The sequence below is a fragment of the Gasterosteus aculeatus genome, chromosome 16 (genome assembly GCF_964276395.1).
Source record: "Gasterosteus aculeatus chromosome 16, fGasAcu3.hap1.1, whole genome shotgun sequence".
NCBI classification, from domain to species: Eukaryota; Metazoa; Chordata; class Actinopteri; order Perciformes; family Gasterosteidae; genus Gasterosteus; species Gasterosteus aculeatus.
Genome location: NC_135704.1, coordinates 4,709,911 through 4,729,898, shown reverse-complemented (window position 1 = coordinate 4,729,898; position 19,988 = coordinate 4,709,911). Strand labels below are relative to the sequence as shown.

Genomic DNA, 19,988 nt, shown 5'->3' with positions numbered 1-19,988 from the left:
TCTAACAACCGAAACAAATTTACATTCTTTAACTGATTTCATCAAGCAGCCCAAAAAGGTACAGGATACTCGTCTGTTCCAGAGAGTAAGTTCACTGGTATCGTAATTGACATAATTGTAGATCATTTTGTCATTCATTCTACTTTGCCATACATGTCTTTTGCCTCTAGTGAAAGTTCAGTCTCAAAAGCAAAGTCACTGACAAGTGTGCTAAAAATATATTCATGAATCCTACAGCTGAAATACAGCTGAAATACAGTTACAAGTGCAAAGTAACAACAACTTGGGATGTCATCACAAATAAAATAAATGAATCTACCCAGACCATTAGCGAAAGGCCGATCATGTAAATATAAACCAATAAATATGTTGTATACAAAATTAATTATTTTGAAGCTCAAGCATTTGCATACAAAAAACAATATAGGTGCATATTACATGCCTTTATGTTTTCTTATTGCATCCAAATCCATGTAATTTTAAACTGAATATTACACAGAATAACTCACTAATTTGTCATTTAAAAAACGCTAGTGCGCTTTATTTTTCATTTATAAATATTTTTAACCTAACTTTATTTTTTTATTTTGAACTAACCCATAGCATTAGCATTTTTATTTTACTGTATTATTCGTGCACTGCTGTCTTTGTCATACTGTATACTGTCACGCACCAACCGCCAAGTCAAATTCCTTGTATGTCTGATATATTTTGGCAATAAACGTTTCTTGATTCCTGATATGAGGTTTCATACTTTATGTTTACACAAATCTTATTACAAAGTGCAATGAGAGATCAAAGGAAAGAATTAAATACAGTTTAATCAATGTGTAGGGATATTTAGATTACATTTACAGAGTATTTGAGATTTGCACACAAAGTGTATTCATTTACCTGCAACAATTAGCTAAAAGCAGAATATGTAAATCTGCATGGAAAGTGTAGATTACAACCAATAGGAATAGAAGGGCATTATTATAGGCCTCTGAAAATGTATGTTGCCTAAAATAAAAGTCATTCAGTTTTAAGTATTATCCCACACAGAATTCTGTTCCGTATTTTGGTCAATTTAAAACCGTAAATGAGAGGATTTAAAATGGGAGGTAAGAAAAGAAATTGTACTGCAACAAAATTTTTAAGTGCTTGAGGCAGAGAGTTTGAACCAAATCTAATATACAATACATCAAACAGTAGAGTGACAACAAAAAAAAACAGGGAGGTTAGATGTGGCACACATGTCTGCATGAACTTTGCCCTGTTTTCTAAAGAATTCACACACATTTTGATGACATACACGTAGGACCAAACTATGAAAATACCATTAAATACGTAAAGGGTTATTGTTATGTATGCAACTACGTTGTTAACAATAGTGTCAGCTGGGGAACAGGCAAGTTTCACAATTACCCAGTTCACACAAAAAAGTCTGGCAATATATTGGCTGCATAACTTTAATCTAGATGTGAGAAAAATATTTGTGCCTATAATGCAAAAAGGTGTCAACCAGGAGAAAGATACTAATATTAAAAGTCTTTCCTTTGACATGACAGAGTGATACACCAGCGGTCGACATATAGCCACATATCTGTCATATGACATCACTGCAAGAATAGACAAATCACTGCAGGCAAATGAGTACATCACCAATGCCTGAACAAGGCATCCAGAATAAGAGATTACATGAACAGGAGACAGCAGATCCCACAGAATCTTTGGGTAGAAACCTGTTGTCCCATAAAGTCCATTCATGCAGAAAGCGCACAATAGAATATACATTGGTTCATGCATGTTCTTATCCAAGATGATGGCAACAATAACAGCAACGTTTACCAGCACAATGAAACAGTAACACAGTAAAGTGACAGAGAAGAGAACAACTCTGAGGTTCATTGTTTCATTTAAACCTGAAAGAAAAAACAATCTCACATGAGAAGAATTATGAATCATGGTCAGTGAATTGCTTTTTGCCCTGTGACATGTACGTCCACCCTTAAAATGAAACGTGCTCCATTATATCACTGTTATTAATATCTTGTCTAACAACAGCCACAGTTTAGCTGGGAATTCCAATTAGCCAATCAACACGTAGAAAGAGTTTCCCTTACTTCAGCCTGATGCAATCTAGTGAGCACAATGACTAACGTACATGAAACCGGAAGAAACATTGCAGTTGATATTAATTGTTTTTGTAGAAGTATTCATAACTTTCCTCCTTCAGAACATAGAGTTCTGAAGGAGTTACCATTATTATAAAAACATGTATATAGCTATAGCATCTATAGCTATCCACCTTCCCTGGATCTTTACCCGGTTTAGCAAACGGCAGTACTACCGTCTGCTTCCACCCGTCCGGCAGCACCCCAGTCCTCCACACCTTGTTAAACAGCCCTACTATAGCTTCCATTACATTATCAGGAGCCTTCTTCACCATCTCATAGCATACCTTATCCTCTACCGGTGCCGAACGCCTACATCCCACCAGTGCCCTCGTCAGTTCAAACTTAGTGAATTCTGCATCCATCACCTCCTCCGTCCCTGCCTTCTTATGAAACACATCTCCCTTTTGTTTTAACATCTCACATCTCCTCCTCACATAGGTGCTCGCCACTGTGAACCTTCGCAAATGCTACCTCCAATGCATCCGCCTTTTCCTTACCCATCATAGCATAGCAATTTTCCGGGAACATTTTCCACACCCTGCCAATGTCCGTCCCCCTCCCAACGCCATGCTTCCCTTTTAGCTCTCTTTACCGTTCTCCTAGCCTCTGCCCTTTTACGTTAATACTCCAACACCTTCGTATCTGTCATACTTCTCCTCAGTGCCCTAAACGCCTTATTCCTCTCACGTACTCTTTTGGAACATTCATCAGTCCACCACGGTACCACCCTCCTCCTACCACCTCCCTTACTGACTGGAATAGCCAACCTCTGCTGCTGCCACAAGCATACTTGTCAGTTCCTGAGCACATTCATTCACTGATCCCTCCATCGTCAACTTCCGTCCTTCCCTCTCGCACAAGTACTTGAACTTGATCCAATCAGTGTCGCAAAAGGGCTTCATGAGCCAATTCTGCGTGGGATATGCCGGATCACCGATCAGGTAATGTCCAACATCACAGCCAGAGATAGTCACTTTGTTTTGCCCTAATAATTCCCCGTCACTTAAGGCCTCCCACAAATGTGACTGTCGTAGCACTCTGGGGTCATGCACACTCCCTGGATAGCCAACACAAACATCCCAGAATAGACCTTTGCCATCCACAACTGCTTGCAGAACAATAGAATGCCAGCCTTTACGATTGAAATAGTCTCGTGGATAGTCCTCTGGTGCAATTACTGGAATGTGGCTGCCATCAATTGCACCCACACACTGTGGAACTCTCCAACGATTATTAAAGAAAGTGGCCATTTCTAGCAACTTTTCAGCATCAGGAAATCTTATGTGGATGGGAAGGAGCACTGGGATGACTGTGTTGCAGAATTCCTGAACACAATTAAATACAGTGCTGAGGCCTACTCCAAAAAGATGGCTAATTGTCCTGTATTCAACACCCGTGGCCAGTTTCTAGATGGCAATAGCCACACGCTTTCGGATTGGGACACACAAACGGTAGTTTGTGTTTCTTCAGACAGCAGATGTACTCAAATGATCCTGGGGATACGCGGAAATTCTGCATGAATTGTAACAGGGTGAAATCTGGAACAATTGTGTCCCACCAGTGGTCAGATCGTGGGAATGCCCACATTACCGGTGACCTCCGCCTTGCCTTGAGCTGCAAGATTGCCTGTTGCCTTGTTTTTGTTATTTGCCCTTTCGGATAAACCGCTCTCTTAACGTAATGGCTTTATAAAGCCACACAATGGGAGGTAAGAGGGAGGGAGAGGGGGGGAAAGGGAGACCCCGGGTTGGAAATGTTGATGCATTACACCGGTGATATTATTAACCGCCCCCCCCACGTGTTCTAGACAGAGATTACAACGCCGGTGCCGGCGTCTAGCGGCGCCCCGAGGACGACCGCGGCGACCGGAGCGGAGAGCGCGACGTGGATCACCGCGGTCACCGCACCGCCCATCATGGCAGAGACAGGTACCGGCTGAAAAAAAAAAAAAATACATACGTTTCATCCATGGGCAATAGGGTATAGGTTCATGCATTGTGTTTTTCAGACAATTTACTGGTCACGTGTTTGCAGATTTTCTAGTTTTAATACTGTGAGTGGTTTTTGCCTATGACTCAGACATACATACAAGTGTTCACAAAAATGGCGTTGTTATACTTATTCAACCAATGCTTAATACATTTTTTTTAACTGCAATGCGATCGCTTATCAGCAGTCAAAGTCGATGTTAGGAGGTTAGCAACATGCTAAGGCTAAATATGAATCTCAGGCTAAAGTCGGCATCTTATTGTTAAAAATAAATGTTGTACATACCGTTACTCTTGCTTGTAATCTCTGTACAAATAAAGGCGAGCCGCAAGAACATGTTTGATCCGCCGTGTTTGGATGTCGATGTAGGTCCGCAAAGCCATGAACATCAATAGCAAAGGAACGTCCGCCATTGTTGATGATGTGTATGTGTTTGGTGCCGCCGTGCTAACGTTGTTAGGAAAGATGAGACGTAACTGTGACGTAGGACTTGGCTCTGCGCTGGCAAACCGGTTCTTTGGAGGCTCGTCAGTTGAACCGGCTCTAGCTGTGGCTCCAAACCAGCACCTGGTTCTTGTTGGTGGAAAAGGGGTATGAGAGAGGCTGAGGAGCTGGCCCTCAGCCAAAACAGTGGTCGCCCGGTGGCCAATTTTGTGTTTTCCATTAAAACACTAAAACACTTTTATTTATCAAATGAGTTGGAAAAATTAATAGAAAATATAGTCAAGACATTATTATTTGGAATATTAATTTTGTTGTTCAAACTTTGCTTTCGTCAAAGAATGCTCTATTTGCAGCAATTACAGCATTGCAGACCTTTGGCATTCTAGCTGTTCATTTGTTGAGGTAATCTGTGGAAATGTAGACAATTAGCAAACACAATGTGCCATTAGAAGACTGGAGTGATAGTTGCTGAAAATGGGCCTCTATACGCCGATGTAGATATTTCATTCAAAACCAGATGTTTCCACCTAGAATAGTCATTTACCACATTAACAATGTATAGAGTATATTTCTATTTACTTTGAAAAATAAGGGCATTTCTAAGTGACCCCAAACTTTTGAACGGTAGTGTGTGTATATATATAGCCTACTTTTTAAATAATATATATCCACTGATCCAACAGTTGTGGATGGTGTCATCTGCACAGTTGTAAACCCTGCAGATACTCCGATCTTGCCTCAGATGGTAGTTAAAAGTATTCAGAAACAGTATCTTTTCTTGCATCACAGGAGGATGATGATGATGAGGTGGAAACGCTGTCTGCTGCCACAGGGAGAGATCCGGAGGGGCCTACTGAAGTGTGTCTTAATATTATCTACTGACAGCGCTCTGCCCATTCACATTCTAGAGTGGAATTTGGAGTTTGATATGTAGACTGAAGTGATGAGCATAGATAATGGCTAACTAGCACATTCTTGTCCTTGAACAGAACATGGTTGGGCATCACCAGGAGGAGGGTCCATCAACGTCCACAGCACAGCTTGAAACTGTGAGATTTTCGGTCAATACCATGTTAAATCTATATGTGGATTAAATGTCGTCCATATGTTTCCTAGTTACCAGTAAAGCGGTAGCGTTCTAACAGAAATTCCTCTGGAAATGCTAAAACGTCTAATGTGGGTCTGAAGACTCAACTTCACGCAACTTAAAGCATTTCGAATCACTAAGGCTTTGATGTCAATTGGATTTGGTAGGAATGGGCAATCCATGTCTACCAGCTTTCTTCATGTGGGAGGAGACGGTTGGAAACTCTGAGTGTCTTATAGTAAACCTGCCAGCGAGCAGGTTATTTTCACAGAGTCTGTTGCCTTTGCCTGACCAGCCTGAATTGATCCAGTCAAGAGTGGCTACTGCCTCCAGGTGTGATGCCGACCCACTTCCCCCACCATGACGGAGAGGACCAGTCCTCTGGGTCAAGATGCCCTGGCTCACAATCAACTATGGTCCTGCTCACCCAGTTACCCGACCGGGTTGCATAGAACTAGTCAGACTGACTATACCCACCCGAGATACTAAAGAGATCAAAGCTGTTTCTGACTGGTATGCCATTCAGAACACGACCCTTGTACTAGGGTTAACAAGAATGACACAGTAGGGGGCCACAGACTGGTATCCCCTTGACTAAAAAAGGGGGCTCCGCAATTGCGTCCTCCGAGTGGCCGTAAAGCTACCGCAGGGGACGTATGCGTGGTACTGGAGACCCTACGCGGGCCTCTTTTTGAACCCTTGAAACAGCTGGAGCAGAGATTGCTATTGGTCAAGGGTGTACTTTTTTCTTTGCAATCACGCCAGGTAAACCTATAGGCGAGCTGCATGTCCGGTTGGTGAGTAAATCATGTCTGAGGTGTATCTGGCTCGGGATCTACTCTGTGGCCTAATGCAGCGTCTCTCCAGATACACGCTCTCGCATCAACCAGCCTATTCAGCCTGCACAGTTTGACCCCCCCTGCAGGAGACGTGAGGTCAGGGCTACTATGCCCAACGCGGGCCCTCAGAGCTCATGTAGAAGCCCCTTGCTTGCATACGGATGTTTGGAACAACTCTTTGTCACTTATGCTGGGCCTGAGGAGAGCTGTGCTCTCCCAAAGCAGCGCCTGTCCCGCTAGGTAGTGGAGGCCATGCTTAGACATACCAGGCGAGGGACCGGGGTCAGCCATTTAGAGTGGAACACTCTGCCAGGAGTGTCTCCACATTATGGGAAGTCCCGAGATGTATGCCTGTGGAGGATATACATGCCGCGGCCAGCATTACGAGATGGATATTTATTATTCCTCGCAACTCTGTTGATAAAAGTTATCCAGTGTTAAGCACTGCCTCTGGCGGTCAGTAAGGATGGAATAGGATGAAAGTTACTTATGTAACTACGGTTCTATGAATCCTGAATGACCATTCTTGGTCACTCCCGTAAACTTGGGAGGAGATTTTGTAGGACTGATCTCAGGATGACACCGGAACTTATATCAAGTTGTATCAAGTCAAGTCAAGTGGTTTTTTATTGTCGTTCAACCATATACAGTGATTACAATACAGAGCAAAACAGGGTATATCAGGGGTCATCTGAGGTCACAGGTGACTTGTTGGTATGAAGACTCAACCTGCGCAAGCGCGAGACAGAAGATAATCCAGTATTAAGCACTGTCGGTCATCCAGGATTCATAGAACCGTAGTTATATACAGAACTTTCGTTTAGCTGAATGCTATTTTCATGTGCATACAACTTTTTGGTTATTTGGTAAATATACCTCAAACTAAAAAGTGCCTCTTATGGCAGTGAAAGTGATCATCTATTAATGTACCTGAGATTGTTTCTATTGTTTAACTTTATTTATTTTGCATTTGAGTGGAACGCTCATGCACGTACATTACAGATTGCAATATTATTCACTAAGTGACAAGTTATGCACAATCTTCAGCTACTTTTTTTATTAGCAGCAGATCTTTTGAGATTCTTGAAAAAGAATATAATTAACCAACAACTTGTTCAGTTCAACTATCAGATGGCATGTTATATTTGAAAACAGAGCCCTCATTAGATGCATGGAACAGCTGTTTGCGTGGCCGGTAAAGCCCAAACCAGGCCTACGTGCAGCCTGGCATTGTCCAGGACATATACATAGCATAATTGTAGTTGATGCCTTGTCCGTTCATATGATTCTGTCTATTCGACATAAATCAAGAAACAATCACCATAAAGAAAATCAGCTGAAGGCAGATAATGTGAACATGCATATTCCATACATGCAAATGTGAGGAGTAGATGAATAAACCACTTCCTTAATTAACTCCACTATCACGACAGACAGAAGAAGAATTATTCACAGATTGTAATAAATTTATTTTATTCCTAAATACTGAAAATATAAACACTGAAGTGGCCATCGATTTTGAGAATTAATAGAGTGAAGCATGTTCTTTATCTTTAAAATTGTCTGTAAAAGACAATTTCAACAATATTAAGCAATCTACAATGACTAGACTCGGATTAATGGGATAATTGTAGATAAATAAAATAAAATACAAATAGAATGTACATATGTTTTACAGTGTCGTCATCATCATTTTAAAATGACTAACTGATAAAAAACAGTCATAGGATTCAATACACTTAAATCCTAAGAAATAAGAACATTCTATACATATGCATGAGATTTAAATAATTTCAAATGAAAATGAAAGACCGTAAAATGAAGCTCGGGAAAAATGAAAATTGATGAAGTAGGAAATCTATTGAGGCAAAAAGAGAAGAAAGAAGTGCTTATAAAATTACATTTAACGCTCGAAAACACACAGCCAATAGCAAGCTACGCAGTGCGGGTTTCATTTACATTAAGTTGAAATACATTCTAATATTGGTTTGTAGTTTGTAAGTAAAAACGAACAAAATTCTATTCCACACTCGGCCATTTTCGAACCATTCATAAGAGCATTTGTAATAGGGGGAATGACAAGAAGTTATCTTAAATGCACATTTTGAAACGATTGAAGAATTGTTGTTTAAACATACATATAGCACATAATCATCCCATCAAGAACTGATGTGAGTCAAGGGGTTCAGTTTGGTTCTAATGTATTCATGAACTTAAAGTAAAAAGTTAAAAAAACAACATAAACCAACGCCAGTTCATGTTAGATGATGGTACTAACTAAAGAAATTGATACACAAATAAGTAATTATTATAGGTATTGTATTTTTCTTATCTAAGTAGGTTAATTTTTAAATTAATGGCACCAAAAATTCTTCTCCGAATTTTGTTTAATTTAAAACCATAAATAAGAGGATTCATTATTAAAGGAATGACAAGATATTCTATTGCAATAAAGTTCTTAAGAGCTTGAGGTAGGTATTGTGATCCATATCGTATATGCATGATATCTAAAAGTATGGTCACAAGGAAAATGAGCAAGGAGGTTAAATGTGGCACACATGTCTGCATGAACTTTGCCCTGTTTTCTAAAGAATTCACACACGTTTTGATGATATACACGTAGGACCAAACTATGAAAAAACCATGAAATACATAAACGATTATTGTAATGGAAGCGACTATGTTGTTAACAACAGTGTCAGCTGGGAAACAAGCAAGTTTCACAATAACCCAGTTCACACAAAAAAGTCTGGCAATATACGTGTTGCACAAGTTTAATCTAGAAGTAAGGATCATATTTGTTCCCACAACATAAAAAGGTGTGAACCAGGAGAAAGATACTAATATTAAAAGTTTCTTCTTTGACATGACCGAGTGGTACACCAGGGGTCGACATATAGCCACATATCTGTCATATGACATTACTGCAAGAATGGACATGTCACGGCAGGCAAATGAGTACATCACAAAAGCCTGAACAAGGCATCCAGAATAAGAGATTACATGAACAGGAGACAGCAGATCCCACAGAAGCTTTGGGTAGAAACCTGTTGTGCCATAAAGTCCATTCATGCAGAAAGTGCACAATAGAATATACATTGGTTCATGCAGGTTCTTATCCAAGATAATGGTCATAATAAGAGCAACATTTACGACTACAATAAAACAGTAACAGAGTAAAGTGACAGAGAAGAGAACAACTCTGAGGTTCATTCCTTCATTTATACCTGAAAGAAAAAACAACCTTACATGAGAAGAATTATGAATCATGGTTAATGAATTGTTTTTGCCCTGCGTTATGGATGTCTATTCTCAACATGGTACTTGCTCCATAATATTACTGTTTCTCACATCTTGTCTTACTACAGACACACGACAGTTGGGAATTCAAACCAGCCTATCAACATTCAGATATTGAGATCCTCCTTTTTTCAGCCTAATGCAATCTACTGTATCAGCTGTGAATAATTAAATAATGAAAGAACATGGCAAATGTAATTCATTACATTAAGTTAGAAATGTAGGATCAATAAAGTTCATATGACGTTTGGGTGGTAGGTTCCAAAGGATTTAATATTCACAGGAAAACAGCCATTTTTAATGCAGATTTTTTAAAACTGATTTTTGCATAGCTTCAAGCAACAACCACATCTATATATCATATGCAATCTTTTGTAAGTTTCTTGGACAGTGAAAGTTTCCTTTTCTTTATAGCTTGCTGCTGCTGTATCAAAACTCATCCGTCTTGAAGGTTTGGTTTTGACCATATTCACAACTTCCAAATAGACATAAAAATATTTTTATTATTACATGTAATGTGCAATATTTGAGAGCACAGAAAGCTGACTTCTAAAACTTCATATGCGGTACAACTGTCGTAAAGTAGGAAATCAGTTTGGTGGTGCGGTTTGCGGAGGTATTATGCAAGGACACCGCTAATCCCTGTCAATGATGCATGGACGCAAAGACTGAGGACGTAGGATGATTCAAACGAAGAAAGGCTTCAGAAACAATAATTATGCAGGATGCAATTAAGACTTATTTTGCTGACGAACCTCGTTTGGACGTGAGGGCTTTCGCAAAGGACTACCATACTAAACGGGTCTATAGTTTAGTTTTGTTTCACCTGATACAAAAAAATGTCTCTCCTGAATATTTACTTCAACGCACTCAGAAACCTGACTAAAGCTGATTTGTGTATTCTCGTCCCTACCATTTAACTCAGCTAATGGACCATTGTTTAGCTTCATTTTCAGAAGAGCTATTACGGTCACGGCTCCAGTAACTTCAGTCCTTTTCGTGTTTCCCTGTCTTGCTTGTGTCTTTCGTGTCCCTCCTCAATTCTGTCTCTGTGTGTGTCCACTCAACTCACTGCCTCTTCTGCCATGAGCGCTTCCGCTTCTCACGCTGTTCCACCTGCTCCTTCTACGTCATCCCCCGTGTACGCCGCTCCCGCCAGAACACTATTCAGCAGATCGGGGAGCTGGTGGGCAGTTCCTTATGCAAGGATTTCTGTTATTTGTGAAGAACCGTACCTAGTACCTTAAACATAGTAGCTTTAAACTGCCTTTCACTGTATGCCCAGGGGACCAGGGGGCGGGGCATTACATGTGTTGCGCAATAGGGCAGGAAGTAGTGACGGGTGGTATTAACAAAAAAGGTACCTTCTAACGTCTATTCACAAACACCATTCCTTGACCTCTGTAGAAAACGTCATAGGGTCAAGCAAAGACAGTTAGGAGAATTCATGAGGATTTAGGAAAAGAAAACCACAGCGTTAAAGGAATCTGACTCCACTTTCAGTTAGCTACGTAGTTATGATACTACAAGAGACTTAGTCACGTCGCTTTGCGGCGCGAAACGAAACGAAAATTTCTACAAAAATGGACTAGAAAAGAAGTGCGTCTCAGATGCCTTCGTCCATGTGCTGATACGGTGCGAGTCATGCAGACGACACAAACTATCATGTTCAAATTATTACTTTATTAACAAGATTGAAATACAAATGAGTTTTGCTAACGGGCACTTACATGATCTGTGTTTCTCGGTCATGATGCTTATTTCTCGTGAACGGCCGAATGATACGTTACTCTTTAAATATTTCCGCCGCAATGAATTGTGGGGCGAAATGATCTCCTTTCCTTTTTTAAAGGATGGTCTAGTGGTTCCGATGCTAAAGGAGCTTATCGTGGCGGCCACTTACACTACTTCAGGGTAATTTCACTCAGTTAGGTCCCTTCTTAACCCTAAATTTGACAATTTGAATCCAGCCTCAGACTCAAGTGAGGGTGGCGGGGGCCGCAAGAGGATTAGAACTCATCCAAAGCTGGAGAATTAGAATCCCTAGCCAGGTGGGAGTAGGGGTCCAGTAGAAAGACTCATTGCTAACGGAGAGGAGACCTCCATTGTCCGAACGGGGAGTGGAGTTCCTGACAGGGCCCTGGAAACTCCTAATTATTTAATTTCAAGAACTATAATGAGAACTTCACATACTACAAAGGTGCAAAGTACACTGACGGCTGTTGCCACTCACAAAACTAAATACAGATCCAAGCTCAACTTCGAGCATGAATTGGAAGTGCAAGTCTTTGCAATTGCAAGATTTGCCGCTACTAATTACATGACATTACAATATTACATTATGTGTCATTTAGCTGACGCTTTTATCCAAAGTGATTTATAATGAATTCATTTCAACCATAAGGATACAAGGAACAAGGAACAATGCAATTTCATCAAATAAGCTGATTTACAATTTGCTATAGATAGGAGCCACTAATACTGATTACTGAACGTATTTTATCAGTATGAGATGGCTCATACGGAGGTCAAGGACCTGCACGATATAGTCTCCCTTGATACAGTTAGAAATTGTGTGCCAGATGGATACATCTAAAAGGCACAGTTTACAAAGGAAAATAAAACATTGAACAAACCTTTTTGAGGTAATTTTGTGGTGAAACTCAAATTTAACAGTATTTTTCCTTCTTGCTCTTGACAAAGAACAAAACTGTGCATTAAACCCATTACTTAGTAAGGGGGGAAGCTCAAGCAATAAAAAGTCAATGAAAGTCCACTTAATCTAAAAGTAACGTAGACATCCGATTAAATAATCCCCTTAGTGGCTGTGAAAGTAATCAACTAATATCCGTCTTTACCCTCATAACATAATTGAAGACATGGCTTGTTTTGTTTGACATTATTTACTTGGAACACATGTAACTAACAGCTGTTGTACGTGGTTCAGGCGGAGTGTGACAGGTAAGCACGAACTAGGCCTTGTAGGATGTTTTTGTGAGTCACAAGCTAATGATGAACGGTGTGAATGTTACAGACTCTACATGCAGCGGGGAGTTGTCCAGGAGATAAACATGAAAGCATTGTGATTGATGCCTTCGACATTCATTTGATTCTCACTCTTAGACATGTTGAACAAAAGCTATTACCGTGCAGAGAATCAGCTAAAGGGAGATAATGGAAACATGAGGTGTGGATTAATCATTCACAAACCTCTTCCTTAGAAGAGATCAAAAACAATTTAAGCCACAATTATGACAGTTATTATTAAGAATTATCTTGGTCATGGTTTTGGTTCAAAAGTTAATCAGGTTGTTCATTCATTCATTCCTATTCTTTGTTTATCTTGGTCTTTGTTTGACTAGATAAAAAGCATACGAGTAGTTTAATTAGGATCTACGTAGTTTAAAAGTAATAACAGCAACAATTCTTTTCCGAATGTTGGTCAATTTAAAACCATAAATGACAGGATTCATTATTGTAGGAATGACAAGATATTCTATTGCAATAAAGTTCTTAAGTGCTTGAGGTAAGTTTGTTGAACCATATCGTAAATGCATGACATCTAAAAGTACCGTTCCAAGAAATATGAGCAAGAAGGTTAAATGTGGCACACATGTCAGTATGAACTTTGCCCTGTTTTCTAATGAATTCACACATGTTTTGATGACATACAAGTAGGACCAAACAATTAACACACCATGACATACATAAATTATCATTGTAATGTAAGCAACTATGTTGTCAACAATAGTATCAGTTGTGAAACACGCAAGTTCCACAACAATCCAATTGATGCAATAAAGTCTGTCAATATATGGGCTGCATAACTTTAATCTAGATGTAAGGATCAGATTTGTGGCAGAAATGCAAAAAATTGCCAGAGGCGGGCGCCCAGCACCTGTTCTTGTAGTACCAGCGCTAATGTTGACTTCATCAACTTGGAGCACTTACTCCTCAATATGTGTCAAAATCGTGTCTGCAGAAAACCCATGTTGATCGATTTGATCTGCTAATGCTAGTACGCTACCTCGGAGCCCACCGATGTCTTCCATTATGTCAACACTCACGTCCCTTAGCCAGCCTTCTTTTGCACAAGGCTCTGTTGTCTGTTCTGAATGTGAGATGTAGCCACGCCCCCTGATTTGCATATAAGAACGTGAAATGTAAAACGGCATTATGAAATAAGTCTCTGGAAATGAAAAACGTTATTATGAAATAAAAGACTCTGGAAATGAAAAGTGGCATTATGAAATAAAAGTACCATGAAATGAAAAGTGGTATTATGAAATAAAAGTACCATGAAATGAAAAGTGGCATTATGAAATGAAAGTAACATGAAATAATTAAATGTATTTAATATTTATGTATTTATTTCCTCGTTTATTTATTTCATGATGTATTTCAAATGCATATTTCATGTATTTATTCATTTATTTAATTTGGACTAAAACGGCATTCCATACTGCAGAGGACCACCACTGTGTCCATAAAAGACACTTGTTTGGAAAACGTCCTGGCTAAATGTGGGGAGAGTGTTGGCACTCCAAACACAGCTGTCAAGTGATGGAGAGTTGAGACAGTGTTAATTTCGTCGACGAAAAATATGACGAAAAATGTTCGTTAGTGACCTTTTTTCCACGACTAAGACGAGCCTAAGACGTGACGAAAACGATCTTAAAAATAAAAACTATGACTAAATCTACGCTTCGGCGAGTTTGAATGTGCGCTTCCTTAGTTTAGCTCAGCTATCTCTGTTTAGCAGACTGTTAGCAGACTGAAGACGCGGTGCTTCGGAGAAAGATGTGCGTGGAGACGAAGACCCGTTTAACAGCTCGGGGTTGTTCGGCAGACTGTCGGCCAGCAGAGATCCATGCCGACCTTTCTGCTCTGTTCTCTGGCGACGGGAGGCAGCGTTTCCTCGGGTGGATGAGACGCTCCGTTACAGGCTTCTCCAAACACGTCTAACAGAATAAACTCATTGCAGGTTCTGAAGCCTCAGGCACACGCATTTCAACTATAGTTCACACGCCACATCGTGAGAAGACGGTGTTAAACCGTCTCGGGCACCGTACGTTCGTTACTAAGCAACATCGAGGCGCGCACACACGTGACAGGTGGATCCTTTTGATAGAACTGCGCAGTAGGACGTTAAGGGGTCTCTTTTGTTGGGACAAGCGATTTCACAGTGGAAACAATGAAGGACCATGAAGTTTCCGGTGGCCGTGTCAACAGCATTGCAAGTAAACAGACAAAGACAACAAAGTGTTGCGTTTAGATCCCTGGGGCCTCATTTATAAAACCTTCCGTAGGATTTGCGCCAAAAGCGGCGTACGGATAAAACATGGGACGTGCGTACACACAGAAATATTCCGACTTATAAAACCGTGCGCACGCACGTCCTACGCCGTTTTCCCTTAATAAATCACAATCAATTCTAAATGCAGCGCAGCTTCAGCGGCTTCATGTCACGCCCATAGTTGCCCATATATAGTCTGTTGAACGCCCACAAATGAATATTCATCGATTGCGAAATCATGACAAACACTGAGAGGAAAACGAAGAAACGTAACTTCGAAGTCGAAATGATCATTGGCGAGGTGGAAAGGTGAAGTAAAATGCTTTTTGGAGGGCACAGTGTGGGCATTACTAACCAAAAAGGCACTCGAGTGGCAAAAGGTTGCAGAGCAACGCTGCAGCCTCACAACCTCGGACCATGGCCGAAATAAAGAAAAAATGGTCTGACACGAAAGTGGATGCAAAAAAACGTTTAGTGTGCCATCGCCAAAGTGTGTCTGCCCCGGGTGGGGGAAAGGGGACACCGGAGCTGTCCTTAAACAGGCCAATGGTGCGCTGTACTACAGCGCGAATCTTTCCATGTGCCACATCTTCTAAGAGCGCAAGATCAGCCATTTCGCGTCATTGCGCATTGTGATGGCATCATGGCATTTTATTACCGTACATTTGATTGCATCTGACAAGCAACAGCTTTGTTTTGAGGATGAATTGCATAACATGCCAATATCATTGCAGAACATATTTCACTTTTCTTTTTGAAAATGTGTTAATTTGTATTTCTGTTTGTTTTACACTGCAGATCGATCAATCGGGTGTTCCTGTTATTTATGAGAGGCAGAGTTTTACACACTTTCACACACGTTTGCGTGTTTCTTGCATTTGCCGACAGTTCTCATTTCACCCGTTTTTGTGCGTACGCATGGGTCCGAGCTTGTGTGAAGGACCACACATTTTTCCGTCAAGTTTGCTTTTTATAAATACCAATAATTACGTAGAGAGCGGCGTACGACTTCTTTTGTCTTTTGTTGCGTACGCAACGTTTATAAATGAGGTCCCTGGTCCTCATGAAGTTGGCGGAGCTTTACACCTTTAAAATCCAAATCCTTTCATGTAATTATTTTTTCACAGGTCATTTATATCAGCTCACACAAACACTTCAACCATTTGTTCTTGGCCCGGCTCCTCAGTCAAATTTTACAACCCATTGTGGCCCGCGAGTCAAAAAGTTTGCCGACCTGCTATAGACCTGTCCTAGGAGGGACATCTGATGGACAACCAAGTACTGCAAGCTAGACTATTATGCAGTTGTAGACACAACACAGGGGGTCCCTGGGCCTGAGAAGGGAAGAAAAGGAGTTTAATATGGCTATTAAATGTGACTAAAACTAATAACGTTTTCGTCGACAAAAACTAGACTAAAATGTTAAGCTTCTGTTTGCCAGTTTACTCCAATTATGATTGAACCCTGTGGGTTTTGTACAAAAAATACAAAAAGCAGGCGGTTTTCTTTACTTTTTGACATTATATGGTATAATTTATTATATTTGCAGAATCAATAGTGAAAATATTATCATAAAAAGTTTACCTGGCTTGTATGTTTGTTTACTGATTGACAGAAAACAATGGATCTCTACACATTGATATAAGTAATTTACTATGAAACAGAATATTGATGAAGAATGCCTGAAAGTGATGATGAACCTCCTGTATATCAGAACAATTACTTTTAGAAAAGACACATTTACTCTCATTTTTTGTGGTTTGTTTTCACAGGTACGGAGCGTAAAAACACTTTTAAAACACACTTTCTTATTTCTGCTAGTTTCAGGCCATAAACAAGAGGATTCACCATGGGAGGAATCACAACAAACTCGAGTGATAAAATTATTGCTAAAAATGGGTTCAGCGCTTCAAGATCAATTCTGCTGAGGACAACATCACAAAACACAGTAATGGAGTAGTTGACGAATGTAACAATGTGTGGCAGACAGTTTTGTACGACTTTGCTCTTAAACTCTGAAGAGCGTTTCCTACAAATGAGAATTATTCTTATATATGTAAACATGACAAAGGCCAGGGGCAGGAAGACGGTGCTTATGGATACAAACATGCCGACAAGGTTATTAATCACAGTACTGACACATGACAATTTTACAACAGGCCAGTTGGCACAGAATACCTTTGGTATCTTATTGCCACACAATGGAAGTCTGGAGGAAAGATACACACAGGTTGCAATAGAAAAGCTTGGATAAATCCATGCAAAGGCAACCAACTTTGAGACCGCTTTTGATGTTATTTTGTTGTGGTAGTTTAAAGGTTGACATATAGCAACGTAACGATCATAAGCCATTATGCCTAACAGAGTCAGCTCATAGGATGCGTAGGTGTAAATGACATAGATCTGAGCAAAACAAGCTGTGCGTGAAATCAAATTAGTATCAGACAGTAGGTCTCTCAGAAATCTGAAGAAGAAGCCAGCAGAGCCATACAGAGAGTTGATAGAAAGACACATAATAAAAATATACATAGGCTCATGTAAAGTTTTCTCTCGTGATATCAGCACTATTATTACAAGATTAGAAAAGATAATAAAAGCATACAACAGTAGACACAGGACAAATGCGAGGTAGCGGTAGTTTCCTATGCTCACAAACATGGTAAGGTTAAAATACTGGGGAAAAGTATTGTTTTCCATAGACAGTAAGAAAGAGCCAGGAAATCCTAAAGCTGGATCCTGGGCCAATGCAGCTGGAACTCCTTCTTACCTGTTTAGTAAAGGGTTGGTTTTGACTTTAACTGAGACATTCACAATGCACTGAATTAACTGAGTTAAAATAGAAAGACAAACAAGTCAAAAAGACTATAGAGTCAGTTATATTTACTGTATAAATCCCAATTTCTAATCAAATGAACCGCTCCTAAATGTTGTCCATGCTTACATTGTCTCCTCTGTGTGGAACAGCACGTATACGGACTGTGGCTTCACAAGAGCAGCTGAGGACCTGTATATCTCGTCACACATGTGTGACATAGCAGTCACCAACCAATGGGGAATCAACGGAAAATGTGTCTGCATAACAGATACAGATATTTGATGGGGATAGGGTTGACACGATACCAAAATTATGACTTTGATACTATACCTGCCAAAATATTACGGTACCCGATACTTACGATACGATACCACAAATAGGATACTGAAATATTTATCTATGATAGTAATAAATAAAACATCTGTACGGTTCCCTTTTTTACCTGGCATCTGTTTGACCGTCTATGGGATAAACAATGCTTCATTTACTTGCATATAGAGTTTGATATTCTCACATTCAAATTTCCTTAACTAAAATAAAAAGAATTAGGTGAAGATCCACCCTCACGCTCCACCAGCATGTAGCCTATTGCATCAAGTGTGTATTATTTGGTACAGTTTTCTGTGCGTTCTGACCTCATGGTCATATAGGCCCACATGAGTGAAATTGTAGGTTATTTTCCATGTATATATTTCTAACTTATTTGCGGTCTTTCTTTGTCTTGTGTTACACTTGCTTGATGTTTGACTGTGTTAGGAAAGTTGTTGTCAAGCTAGCCAACAAAGCTACAGGCTGCTAACTCTCACGCCACACATCCAATTTCTTACGCTTAAACTCCAACCTCGCCAACGGTAATCGGCGCATCTGTAACACTATTCGCTGCACGCAGCGTAACTTACACCCCCCCGTCGGCAGCAGCGTTCAAACCCCGACAACATCTTACTCAAAGGTTTCGTTAAAAGTTGGCAACTGTGTAGCTCACAACATTACAAAGAAGCTAACACGAGAGCACTTAGTGCTAGCATCAATGCGTGTTATAACAAGCTTGCTAATATCGCTAACGAGATGTCTTGCTAGCGCCTAACCGTCGCGAAACCTGTTCACTTACTTTGTTTATGAAAAACTAGCAAGTCAACAGTTTTCCAAACACAGTCAAACATCAAAACATCAAGCGAGTGCAACACAAGACAAAGCAGACGTCCTCTTTTACCAGAACATTTCCTCTTTTCGAGACCTAAAAAATGCACCCGGGTAAAAGAGCTAAGCTAGCTAAGCTACTCGTGTTAGGCTGTATATGGGTGAGCAGTCTGCTACATGAGGGCACATCTCCCGTGATAACTCATTGTGAGTGATGGCTGCCTGTTGCATGTGTGAGAGCTGCGCAGCTCCGCAGTCAATGCATGTGTTACAGCAGGGGTCTCAAACTCGCGGCCCACGGGCCAATTGCGGCCCTCGGGACGATATTTTGTGGCCCCATCCCTAATATGAAAGTGTAATGTTTGTGCGGCCTGCAAGTTTTATACTGTAACCCCACTGTCAGCTGCTGTGTGGGACATGTTATGATGTTCTGGTTTCCTACTGTGTGCTTGTCCAGTGAACGTGGCATGCATGTGACTGACATGGGGGGCGGGTCGTGTGTGTCGGCCGAAGTGCAGAGAGCAGGAGGGTGAAATTTAGTTGTTTCCTGCCCTCTTTCGCGCAGGTGATCATGTGACTAACCGTTAGCATCGCTTGTTTAATGGAGTTTTCCTTTACGACTCACACTAACAACACATGAAGCATCTGACGTCACCGACGAGTGTCTCCGTTCTTTACTGCGCAGCTTCGATTCACGTAACTTCACGTTTGGCTATAAAGGAATTCCACGGTCACATGACCTTAGGTCTTCCCCGCTGAGTTAAAGGAGGACTAGTGTTGTAGTCTCATTCGGCGACCATGCCGTTCGGACGCTAGTCTGGCCCGCGTTCGGTTGAAGTGGGCTGCATCTGGCCTGCAGCTGATTTGAGTTTGAGACCCCTGTGTTACAGGTACCAGGATTGGTACCAAGTAGGCAGATGAT

At 40.6% G+C, this 19,988-nt stretch overlaps 3 protein-coding genes across 3 annotated transcripts; all 3 read right to left on the bottom strand.

Moving 5' to 3' along the window:
• Nucleotides 1-574: 574 nt before the first annotated feature.
• LOC120834267 (olfactory receptor 5AR1-like) lies at nucleotides 575-2,201 on the bottom strand. The gene has a single exon (XM_040202181.2). It carries the CDS (start codon nucleotides 1,945-1,947, stop codon nucleotides 1,015-1,017), a length of 933 nt encoding a protein of 310 aa, XP_040058115.2. The 5' UTR covers nucleotides 1,948-2,201; the 3' UTR covers nucleotides 575-1,014.
• Nucleotides 2,202-8,846: 6,645 nt separating this feature from the next.
• Nucleotides 8,847-9,788, bottom strand: LOC120834266 (olfactory receptor 1D2-like). The gene has a single exon (XM_040202180.2). The coding sequence runs from the start codon at nucleotides 9,786-9,788 to the stop codon at nucleotides 8,847-8,849; it is 942 nt and encodes a 313-aa protein (XP_040058114.2).
• A 3,228-nt stretch (nucleotides 9,789-13,016) lies between these two features.
• On the bottom strand, nucleotides 13,017-17,811 carry LOC120834067 (olfactory receptor 6N2-like). The gene is made up of 3 exons (XM_078091333.1): nucleotides 16,906-17,811; nucleotides 15,470-15,523; nucleotides 13,017-13,034 (listed from the first exon to the last, which is right to left on the bottom strand). Exons 1-3 carry the CDS (start codon nucleotides 17,809-17,811, stop codon nucleotides 13,017-13,019), a joined length of 978 nt encoding a protein of 325 aa, XP_077947459.1.
• Nucleotides 17,812-19,988: the final 2,177 nt, after the last annotated feature.